Source organism: Herpailurus yagouaroundi, unplaced genomic scaffold (genome assembly GCF_014898765.1).
Source record: "Herpailurus yagouaroundi ecotype Mexico unplaced genomic scaffold, PumYag 67681, whole genome shotgun sequence".
Taxonomy (NCBI): Eukaryota; Metazoa; Chordata; class Mammalia; order Carnivora; family Felidae; genus Herpailurus; species Herpailurus yagouaroundi.
The window spans coordinates 1,411,444-1,424,034 of NW_024420481.1; the positions used below are offsets into that span (position 1 = coordinate 1,411,444).

General features: G+C 42.8%; 1 protein-coding gene across 1 annotated transcript in view; it reads left to right on the forward strand.

Annotated features, from left to right (window-relative positions):
- Positions 1 to 12,591, forward strand: part of GPC4 (glypican 4) — a 111,034-nt gene that overhangs the window by 84,127 nt on the left and 14,316 nt on the right. The window contains exon 3 of the mRNA XM_040468142.1: positions 4,149 to 4,540. Coding sequence (XP_040324076.1) covers positions 4,149 to 4,540 — 392 coding nt within the window. The remainder of the gene's footprint in view (positions 1 to 4,148; positions 4,541 to 12,591) is intronic.

Sequence of the window (12,591 nt, forward strand, 5' to 3'; positions counted from 1 at the left end):
AAATCCCAATCAGGCTCCACACTGTCAGTACAGAGCCCAACCTGGGGCTCAAACTCACGAACGGTGAGATCGTGACCTGACCTGAAATCAAGAGTCAGATGCTAACTGACTGACCCACCCAGGTGCCTAGTAATTGGTATGGATCTTGTTTTATTTATTTTTTAATGTTTTTTTTGTTTGTTTTTGGGGGGAGGGGCAGAGAGAGAGAGCAGAGGATCTGAAGCAGGCTCTGAGAGCAGGGAGCCTGATGTGGGGCTTGAACTCATGAACCGTGAGATCGTGACCTGAGCCAAAGTTGGGCTGAGCCACCTGAGCCACCCAGGTGCCTGAGCCACCCAGGTGCCCCTTAGTATGGATTTTAGAATTTAAACTATGCCTGCCATCCTTGCAAGGTGTCCGAGGCAAATGGCATAGGCCACATAGTCCAACCAAACAGGACCATAAGAAGTCCAAAGAGAAATTAGTTTGGGTTCTTGGGATCCCTTCACTTTCGTTCTGTTAACTTCCATAGGTGAAAGAGACGAATATTTTAAAACTTGCTATATGAAACGAAGGATTAAGGATTTTATAGATGCTTTAAAAATCTCTGGGGCACGTAAAACCACGTGTGGAGGGTTGGCGGTATAGTGAAGGTGAATTGGATGAAGGAAATTTGTCTTTCTGGAAATGCTGATCGGAGTCTGATTCGGCAAGAAGGTTAAAATGCATGGTAAAACAGTGTGCTTTGATTTGAGCCCCTAATAGCCAGTCAGTAAATACTTGTCAAATTGCATAGCCATTAGGAGGGATTAAATTATCAGATTTTAACTTGTTATATCAGTTTTATAGAATTTCTATATATAGCCCACTCAAACGATCTTTATATTTGCAACTTATATAGCCACACTAAAGAGTCTTTAAAGTGTGAAGGAAAGGAAATGAATTTTCTGAACAATCAAAGGAATTAGAATTTAATATGTATGTAGCGCCAAGCTAATCTCTTAAAGTTTAAATTAACATAACACACAGCGCATGTGCTTCACACACACACACACACACATACACACACACACACACACACACACACCCTTTCTAGACCGGATTTGAGTCATGGGAAACAAAGTAAGGTCCATGATGGTGTTAGACAGAGGGCATGCCGGTTTGAAATCGGTTCTCCTCTTAATTAGATCATTTCTCTTATACTCCAAAGCTATGTTATACAGAGCTACACCAACCCATAGATTTTTGATCTGAATGACGAACTCTAAGACTTTTATTTTTGTCCATAAAATGTTTAGTGTCTGAGCATTTCATTGACCTGGAGCACTTTGAAGCCTGAACAACGAACTCTGACATTTTATAGATGTTTTAAATTAAAATACCTTTGAAATGCCACTCTGCCCCTACCCTTAAAACCTGTGGATGCCATTCACTAGAAATGCGAGTATTCAGAGTTACTTATTAAGTGAGTCATCAAAGCACAAGTCAAATAATTTTCAACATCCTACTTCTACGCTAAATGACGTGTGCCAATTTTATGAGCACTGTAATAAAAATCCAATATTAAGGAAGGGCCTGTGGTTACCTTTGGAATCTTCTCTTTTGGATTGTGAAATATTAATAGCACTGGATTGACAGAAGGCTTGCATTTTGATCTCAACGACCAGGCTTTGTTTTTCCAGTATGTGGGAGCTATGTGTGCAACTCATTGGACATGTACTAAGGTCTCTTCTTACCGCAAGACTCCCCAGCTTTGAATTCTAGAAAAGTGCTACCTGCATCTGCACACTTAGTAGAGACTTCCACACAGGAACATTTGTCCCCCCGAAAACATCATAAATCATACCCAAGAATGCAAGAAAAAAAATTTTAAAAATCCAATTCATTGGAAAGACATTTTCCTCTAATTAAAACGCTTAACCCACATGCTTCATATTAGCACAGCCCTGAGCTGGTGTTGATCCCTATTGAGAGGTGAGTGGTTCTCACATGTTAGGGGAAGCAGGGTTGTAGATGGTTGGGCTCCATCCCCAGGGCCTCGGATCCAGTGGGTTTAGGGTGGGGCCCAAGAACTTGGCATTTCCAACAAGTATCCTGGTGATGTGGTGATGCTTGCCTGTCTTGGGGCCACACTTGAGAATCACTTAGGATTTTGGAGAGAATCAGAGGCCTCTCAGGTACCTGATTTGAATAATGGTTTTCATATAGTTCCCCTATCTCCTTGTGTTCTTTCTGGTCTAATTCCAGGGACAGAACGTTGGTAAAAATGCCAGACTGTGCAGTTGTAATGGAAGTGAGGAGTTGACTTGGCCTCCCAACCTTTTTTTTTTTTTTTTTTTTTTAAACCTCTTCGGAGAGAATCCATTTTCCTTTCTCTCCTTGAAGAAAGCCCAGGAAATGCAAGATAAATGGTAGTAGAAAGAAAAGCTCAACCAAAGGAAAAGGAAAGAGCCGTTCTCTGTGCAAAACTACCCCCACAAACAAAACACACATAGTTTATAAAGCTGGAATGCAGAAGACTGTGGATTTCAGCCTCAAGCATCAAGCAACTATGCGTGGTGACGAGTTAGGGACATAGGTATGGAATCTCTTGGAAGTAAGCAAAGGCACGCATCCCCTCCAAAAGGCTTCTGTGTTTCCAGTGCAGGTTTTGAGAAACTATTTGAAAGCAGCTTTCAGCCTCTGATTTGCCTGCCATTATGCTTTCCCATTATGAGAAGATAATGGCTTTGTCACCCTATTGCATTTTGATAAGATTGTTAATGTTCTTCTGGCTTTGAAAGAGGCACCATATTTTCTTTGCTACTCCTTGTTTGGTTGGAGGCACTTTTTTTGGTTAAGTTTATTTATTTATTTATTTTTGACACAGAGAGAGAGAGAGAGAGAGAAGGAAGGAGGGAAGGAGGCGGGGAAGAGCACGGGGCGGGGGTGGAGAGAGAGAGAGAGACAGACAGACAGAATATGAATGAATGAATGAATGAATGAATGAATGAATGAATAAATGAATATCCCAAGCAAGCAGAGCCCGATGTGGGGCCTGAACTCACCAACTGCGAGAGCATGACCGGAATCAAAACCAAGAGTCAGATGCTTAACCAACTGAGCCACCCAGGCACCCCTGGAGGCAATTTCTTAATTGATGTCCTTATATTTTGCTTCGGTATTTATTACATTTCCTGCTTATACACTTGATGTCATGAAGTGTTTATTTTTATACCAACCATAGATTCTTGAAGAATTATTGATACAGATGCACCATTAGCTCTTCTCTGACCTGCCTAAGAAAAGCTTCGGGAGAAACTAATTTGCCATGTGTACTTAAGAGATTACTATCTTTAACACTCAGGCCAAAAATGTAAATCCAAAATAACCAGGAATTCTTATTTATTTTAGTTTTCCCTGTTGTCCTATAAATATACCAGATCTGTGGTTGAGTCTGTTAGACATTTCTCTCTCTCTCCTCCCCACTTCCCACCAAGAATCTCATGATGTTACCATATGAATCCTTTAAGAACCCAAGGTCAGCTTGGATACCCCAATTTGTACTAATGTCCCAGGGAACACCTGTGAACTTAGTTGTGGAAAATCTCAGTGCTAGCTTTTAGGGTGTTTCATATGTTTCTTGTCCGCTAGCATTTCCTGGGTAGCGTTCTTACATGTCATGTAGATGTAAGGAGAAAAAGAAAAAAAAATGTGTCCAAGTAAAACAACATGTTTTGAAAATACCTGTCCACTGGTGTTAGGTTTCAATTCAGAGGCATCATTGGCTTTGGTTTAGAGTCTTATGGTAAGAAAGTTCTGGCAGATCTCATGTTTTAGACTTCATGTACCCATTTTTATCTGGTTCTTTCTTTACCTTGTGACTGAATGAGAGAAATGTCTGGCTGTGTGTGTGTTTTATATTGACTTCCGAGAAGTTCTTGGTCTAAAATATTCTTTTTTTCCCCCTGAGACTTTGTGACTTGTGACCTAGGTTTCCTTTCGTTGACAAACGACCAGCAATGCCACATCCCCTCGAAAGAAATCCACCTATGTGAGCATGTTTTCCAGTTTAATTCTCTGATTTTTTTTTCAGTCTTCAAATGGACCCGAAGAGCCCTCCGTTATTCAGTTACTGAAAACCCTTTCTTTCTTTTTCTTCTTCTTTTTTGTTTTTGTTTGGTTTTTAGAATTCTTCAAAGAACTGCTGGAAAATGCAGAGAAATCCCTCAATGACATGTTCGTGAAGACATATGGCCGCTTATACATGCAGAATTCTGAGCTATTTAAAGATCTCTTCGGAGAGCTGAAGCGCTACTATGTGGCGGGAAGCGTCAACCTGGAAGAGATGCTAAGTGACTTCTGGGCTCGCCTTCTGGAGCGGATGTTCCGCCTGGTGAACTCCCAGTACCACTTTACAGACGAGTACCTGGAATGTGTGAGCAAGTACACCGAGCAGCTGAAGCCCTTTGGAGATGTCCCTCGGAAGCTGAAGCTGCAGGTCACCCGTGCGTTTGTAGCAGCCCGTACTTTTGCTCAGGGCTTGGCAGTTGCGAGGGATGTAGTGAGCAAAGTGTCCGTGGTAAGCACTGGCTGCATCCTGTGTTTTTTTGTGTGTGTTGTTTCATTCTTTCTTTCTATCTATCTATCTATCTATCTATCTATCTATCTATCTATCTAATGTTTATTTGTTTTGAGAGAGAGAGAGCATGGACAGAGGAGGGGCATAGAGATAGAGAGAGAGAGAGAGAGAGAGAGAGAGAGAGAGAGAGAGAGAATCCCAAGTAGGCTGCACGCGGTCAGCTCAGCGCCCCGTGTGGGGCTCGATGTCACGAACTTGAGATCATGACCGAAGCCGAAATCGAGAGTCTGATGCTTAACCGGCTGAGCCACCTGGGCACCCCTGTGTTGTTGCATTTTAAGAGGAAGTTTGGGAGGTAGACAAATACGTGGGCTCGAGAACGGTTTTCTTCTGTTCTGCTCTCTTCTCTCTCTTGCCTTTTTCCCTCGCACACATTGGCCCGATACACGTACGCCGTATAGTTAGAGACCATGCTGTGAGGAACATCGTCATTCTTTTCAGTGGTTTCCTTGGTAGCTATTCTTAGAAGCAGATTGTATGTTCACTTTGGGACCTTCATTTTCAAACTGAGTTTAATCTCGCCATACTCTTTTTGCCTCCTATTCTACTTCCCCTCCAGAGGAAGAAGCAGACAGGTTCCATATTTAGTTGCTTTGAGTGACTGGGTTTGGGCCTGCCGGTCGCAGTCTGGAACAGTATTTAACATCCATTCCTGCGTGTTTCCTTGTTCTATGTTTTAAGGTGTACTCCATGCTCTTGAGAAGGCAGAGCTTTCTATGACCATCAGTGTGGGCCACCTGCTCTTGACTTATGGCTTTGTTTATAGAAGTACCAATAGACAGAATGAATATATTACAGTTTCCTCATTTGTAAATTGAAGGAATTGGACTGAGTTCTTTGAAGCCCCTTAAGAAGGTGTCTCAGGGGCCTCCTTGAGGAGAGGAAGAGAGACACGGGGACTTCACCTCCTGGCTGCACCGGAGAAGCTTTGCTTTCCCCTTTGCCAAGTCGAGTATTGAGTCAGATTCTGAGGGGGAAATGGTTCTATGGCTCCTTTACTCCCCCTTCCCCAGAAAAAAAGACAAAATTTGAAGGCCTTTCCACCTCTACCCTTCCATGACTTAATACCAGTAAGGGAACAGAATAACCTGGGGCACATTACCTTCTGGAGGACTGATCTCGGTGCCATTACATTCCGGCCTCCAAAGGAAAAAACTAAATTGTAGTCCATTTGCTAAAAAAAATTGCAGTCATAAGGTCAGCAGCTCTTACTTAGGCCATTTGGTTGTTTGGGGGACTGAAGGAGAGGTCAAAATAAAAACTGAACAGCGACACAACTGGAATATCAATCTGATTGTCTACCAGTTCATCTAGAGTTCAAGTGACCATTCAATTTATCGTCCAAACCAGGATGCTTATCGTCGAAACCGAGAGGTGCTTATTCACAGCCCTACCCAGACCACATGTGCCACTAATTTGAAATAAGCAATAGGATTGTCCCTAGTGGACCGGGATTCATGGTTACCCTAGTTAGAGACAAAACTTGCGTTAACCCAGCAAAGAGAAGATTCTGATGAATTGTGTGCCGTAAAAGATTAGATGCTTATGGGATATTTCGTACTAGGATTGGGTGATACGAGGATTCGTTGATTGGTTGCATTCGTTATTTCAGTTTTGTTTGTTCTCTCTCATCTCCAGGCCATGAATTTGCAGGAAACAATTCTTTCCAGCATGTTTCTGTTCACTCCTTTTTCTCCTGATATTTTCCTTACAAATTGCAACGATTTCTTGAGGCATAGGAGGGTGGATGTGTGCACGTGGGGGGATGGTGGTTATAATTAAAGGAATAATCTGATTGCTGAACTTCTGCCAACCCCAGCATCCATTATGAATCCTGTAGGTGCTCGTGTCAGAGTCCCGAAACAAGGCACAGTGACTCCAGATCAAAGTCATTTACATTGTAGCTCACCTCACACATCTGCCCTTCTTCAGCAAGTCCTTGGCTTCATCCTGATCTGGATAGGCAGACAGGCGCTGCTATGTGACTTGAATGAGTGTGTGGGCCTGCTTGTGTACGTGTGTGCATGTGTGCAGACTCGCGCTGAAGAGAAAGACAAGGAGAAAGCCCTTTTTGTAAGCGTCTGAAAAGTGGTTGCTTTTAAATTAAACATCCCCCTTTCGATTCTTGGGTAAAGGGACAGGCCAGCACAAGTCTGGTTAGCCTACCTTTGCAAAGTTGGAGACCCCCTAGAGAACTGAGATTCCAGAACCTCCCACTTGGGGTAGAAGGCTGTAGATAAAACAAGAAGTGATTTCGAGACCCTTCGTCACCGATGAGAAGGTTGAGGGCCAGAAGGTTTGCCATTGTCCACACCAGCCCACTTCCCAGGGTAGGGACAAGGAAGCAGTTGTGGTTTCCCGGTGTCACATTCTTCTTGACCTGCTTCTCAGAATTCATGGTGGGAAATCAGCAAGATCGGCTTTGGTATGTAAGATCCAAACGCCCTTAGCCTATGCCGTAAGGAGCATGTGACTCAAAGTAAGAGTCACGATCCATTTCTGATGTTTCTTTTGGTATGAATTTTTTTTTTTAAGCAAGAGATTTCCTGCGTAGCTTAGTACTGTTACGTTGTTGGAGAACGTTCCTTTCTAAATATAACCCTGAATTTGTTTCAGAGTTAATGTGTATTCTACGGTCACTGTATTCTCGTATCTGCCTAAGAGATATTTGCGTAGTTTTGTGAGAATACAGTGAACACAAGCTGTAGGGCTTGATTTACTTTGAGTAAACATCACTTGCCACTTGTTTAGTTGAAGATACTCTTTCATGTCTGCTTTAAAGTTTGTATTTGCAATTGGAAGCTTTTTTTAAGATCTTTTTTTTAATGTTTGTTTATTTTTGAGAGAGAGAGCGAGAGAGAGCGACAGAGCACAAGTGGGGGAAGGGCAGAGAAGGAGGGAGACACAGAACCTGAAGCAGGCTCCAGGCTCCGAGCTGTCAGCACAGAGCCCGATGCGGGGCTCGAACCCACGAACCACGACATCATGACCTGAGCTGAAGTCGGATGCTTAACCGACTAAGCCACCCGGGAGCCCCGTAAACTTTTTAAATAATGTTGTGCTTCCCTGCTGAGCTTCTTGTAGACTAAGGACTAACTTAAAAGCAAACCCTTCAGCTACGTTGGGTTATGTTATTTAAATTACACAGTAATAAGACACTCGGGCATCAAATCAGTTTCTAAAGGAGTTAAAACACAATATGTGTAAAAAAAATCTCTCATCTCTGTAATGTTGTTGCTTAGAAGCCTGCAAGGAATACTTAGGTATTTGAGAAAATATTTATTACACTAATTTCTAGAGTATGACTATGAAATAGAAAATTGTAATATGCAGTGGTATAGGGAAGACAGTAAATGATCTATCAAAACCTTACTCCAAATTGAACATGCTGGAAAAAAAACCCCTATATTTGGTTAATAAGATAAGCTTCTTGACCGGTTTGGGGACCCAAGCACTGGTTTTTCATATGGGCTCCCACCACTGCCAGTTGCTAGAGCAACCCAAGAAATAGACATTCCTTCTTTTGGTGTCTGATAGAATTAATTATTCTTGGGTGTGGAAAAGAAAGGCCTCTCAGAGAGGAGGATAGATTTCCTAATTCCGGACCGCCACCTTACCCACCCGCTCTACAAAGGTGTCTTTCAAAGTCAAATATGGAAAAGCACTGTGGTCTTGGGGACTAGTTACTGTATACCTAACTCAAACATGTTCCCACTTTTTCTGTGTGTAAGCGGATGCCCTGTTTTTCCAGCTAACTTTTGCAACACAAGAGTTGTAGTTACACGTGTAGCAATGATTTGATGATCACTGAAACCTTTTAAAGGCCATTAGCACCAGCAGGCTTAACTGACTCCAAGAGAAAGTCACTTCTTAGTTGAAGGACACTTGCCTTGCAGCTCACTCCACTGAGATTTACAGTCCCAGCTTCAGAAGAGTCCCCTTAATTAGGAACAAATGGTTCAAGAGTACTCTGGCATTACACATCTCCGTATTCCTTACTCCGTCGTACTTGTCATGGTTCGTGATGCATTTCGTATTTACCTGCCTAACAGCAGTTTTGCCTGGAAGGGGGAAGTCTGTTGTGGTCTTTCAAGAACGCACAAGTGGTTGCATGCACCATGCAAATTAATAGCTCCTATGCCAAAGACAGTTGCGTTCTCATGGTTTCAATTAACACTGACATAATGGGACTGTGTCTACACCCCCACCCCAACTACAGGGGCTATAATTAGGAGTCAGTGCTTTACATTGTGATGTCTAAATGATTGTCCTGCCTTGAAAACAATTTCCGTAGCTCCCCCTTCAGTTTTGTGTGTCCACAGTGCCCCAGCACATACAGGAGTGCTGCCCAAATTATTCTGCCATTTCCCGAATCACGATAAATGTACATTTTATAAATCTATACAAAAAGCTTTTTTTAAAAGAAGTTTATCTATTTTGAAAGCGCACATGCATACACACGAGAGAGAGAGCACGCGAGGGGGCGAGCACGTGGGGGGCGGGGGTAGGGGCAGAGACGGAGGCAGAGAATCCCAAGCAGGCTCTGTGCTATCCGCGCAGAGCCCGACGGAGGGCTCCATTCCACAAACCGTGAGATCATGACCTGAGTTGAAATCAAGAGTCGAACGCTTAACCACATAAGCCACCCTGGTGCCCCTATACAAAAAGCTTTTAAGAAGCAGGGTGTAGACATTTTTTCAACACTTAATATTTGTTTTCACTCACAACCTTTATAAACAGTAGGATTGCAAAGAGGAAGGTAGGACTTTAGCTAATAGGGAAGGGAGTGGGATGGGAGGAGTGTGGAGGACTGAGGAAACTGAGAGGCATACTCTCAGGACAAAAATAGAGCCCTCTGTAAGGAGGTCAGTACAACTGATGCTTCAGTCTTACCTATAGTGTGTCTATAAATATTCCTGAGTGGGTCCTGGTTAATTCCATGTGTTTTGTTACGTCTTTAAAATCCTATTCTCGGGGCGTCTGGGTGGCGCAGTCGGTTAAGCGTCCGACTTCAGCCAGGTCACGATCTCGCGGTCCGTGAGTTCGAGCCCCGCATCGGGCTCTGGGCTGATGGCTCGGAGCCTGGAGCCTGTTTCCGATTCTGTGTCTCCCTCTCTCTCTGCCCCTCCCCCGTTCATGCTCTGTCTCTCTCTGTCCCAAAAATAAATAAACGTTAAAAAAAAAAATTAAAATCCTGTTCTCAAGGAAATGGGAGCATCTCATCGTCCTTTCTTCGTGAGTGTTCAGTGAATTCAAAAACTAGGAAGTTGTTGAATAAACGCGTCACGTCTCACAGCGTGTTTGGGTTCCCTGTCTTTTTTTTAACCATAATTTTGGGAAAGATTTTCCCCTTATTTTTATCGGGTGCTTATGTTACCAAGCAACAGATAAAATCTAGATCTTTTTTTGTTTGTTCAGTACTATTGGCTTTGCAGACCAAAAAAAAAAACGTTGCAGCAAATGTATGTCAGGGACTGGAATAAACTAAAAGGAAATGTGTTTTTAACTTCAGTGCAGCTTGTTGACTGCCATCACTGTGTAATGTGGCTTAAGGCTCGCTCTGAATTACTGAAACGAAATCCAGGCTGCGTGAAGAGTTCCTCTCCAGCATTTTTCTTTTCTTCAGGCTGCTTGCAGTAGTTTTTAATGTGGTGCTTGGAAAATGGAGGTTATTTAGTAGAAAGTCGCAATCTATATTAGAAAAGTCTTTGCAGAGAAGGGGACTTTTCTGCAAAGCCTTTTTATAGCAGAAATGGTGTGCAGATATCAGTGTCAAATGTATATCCTGAGGATGGCAGGAATGAGTATCTTACGAAAGGGAAATGAAGGTTCTTCCTCCCTCCCATTGACTTTTACCATGAAACACAGACTGCCTCCTAAAATCCCAAGACACTTTAGCCTTTAGAAAGACCTTGGTCAGTCTTGAAGGATTTTCTAAGACTTGGAAATTGGCTATTAATATATTGTCATGGGTCACTAACTCAGATTTTGATTTGAGTTCATATAGAAATGTTGAGTCCTGATGACGTCCCCTTTCTACCATGCTGCCCCCTCCCCCCCGCAAAGTAAACAAGTCAAAGCACCTCATTCTTTTTTTTCAAGTTTATTTATTTTTAAGAGGGTGAGAAAGAGCAGGGGTGGGGCAGAGACGGAGGGGCACAGAGGATCCAAAGCAGGCTCTGTGCTGACAGCAGAGAGCCCGACCCGGGGCTCGAACTCAAAAACTGTGAGATCATGACCTGAGCTGAAGTCAGACTCTTAACCGACTGAGCCACCCAGGCACCCACACCACCTCATTCTTACATAAATAATGTCAAACCTTTTTCATATGTAATGCCCCACTTCCTAGTAGAAATTGATCATCTCTGCCACATAGCTACAGTTCTTTCAAAATGTTAGAACTTTGGTAAAATGTGTGTATTGTTTTCTGGAGTTGTTGTTGTTGAAGTAGCTCTTTTTTTCTCCATGTGCAGCAGTGTTTGCTTGAGCTGTTGAACTCTTGGTGAGCAGGGGCCGGTGAGTGGCATATATATTTTTTTCTTCGCCCCTGTGGCATCTTAAACCATTGTGACGTTATAGCATTGGCTGAATAAGTCCTTGTTGTTTATTAAGTAGTATGTCCTCTCATCCAAGGATCTAGTCAAGTACTGATCCATGTGGATAAACATCCCTCCCCATCCCTGTGTGTGGATACCCTGTGCTGGGTCTGGGGAGCTGTGGAGAAGGCCCAGCCCCACGTGCTGCCCTCACGTTTCCTTCACTGTTCTCTGTTACTCAAAAGAAGCCATTCCGATACTCAAGGAAGTTGAGAGTACCTATTCTAGAACCAAAATGCCTCCATGCAAATCTTGGCCGTTTACTGGACGATCATGTGTGAATCCCTTAAACTCTTTGGACCTCGGCTTTCTCATCTGTGAAATGAAATGATAATACTCCTCTCATACGATTATTTTGAGGTATAAATGAGTTAATAGACACGTAAAGTACTCAGAACAGAGCCTGGCACCTAGTAAGTACTCCATAACTGTATCTTACGTACTAATAAAATCCAATAAAAGCTATCAGTAGACAGGTAATTCTGACATAGAGCAGAATATTTTACTCTTCAGCCTTGACATCAGGACCTTCATGATCATGAAACCATAAATGCTAAATAAGCTTTTTTCTCCTGAGCCCATTGATCCATTCTCTTAGTGGTTCGAAGGGGAAAGGGAAGAATGTATAATTTTCCCTTCTCTGTTTCTAAATACCATTTTGAGAAGTAACTCCTCTAAGAGAGGTCTGAGAAAACGTGCCTTTTATCAAAGTAATCATAACCCCTACTCCCACTCCTACCCCAGCCCCTAGGATTCTGAAATTACTGGCATCAGAGTTCAACAGACCCTTCTAAACCAAAGGAAAACCTCAAATGTTGGTCAAGAGTTGTAACCCAAAGGAACCATGGTGTTGAACATTTTTTTTTTAATTTTTAAACATTTATTCATTTTTGAGAGACAGAGACAGCAGAAGCAGGGAAGGGGCAGAGAGAGAGGGAGACACAAAATCCAAAGCAGGCTCCAGGTTCCTTGCTGTCAGCACAGAGCCCGACGTGGGGCTCAGGCCCACAAACGTGAGATCATGACCTGAGCTGAAGTCGGACACTTAACCGACTGAGCTCCCCAGACCCTTGGTGCTGAACACAAGGATCAAAGGAAGCCCTTGGAGTATAGTTTACCCCTTTTATCACTCTGCATGGGGCCCAATCTACCACTTGGACTTGGGTCTCGACGTAAATGTACTTTACTAAGTACTTACTTTAGTAAGTTATTTGGGGACTCAAGAAGTCATTGATTTTGAGGGTTACAAGGCAGTAGAATGTGAATGAACTTGAATTTCCGTTGAAAATAAATAAAGTCCCAGAATGAAGCTCTTGAGGATTGTAAAAGGTAGGTATCCATTTTGTTTCTTTTTTAAAAAAAATTTACATCCAAGTTAGTTAGCATATAGCACAA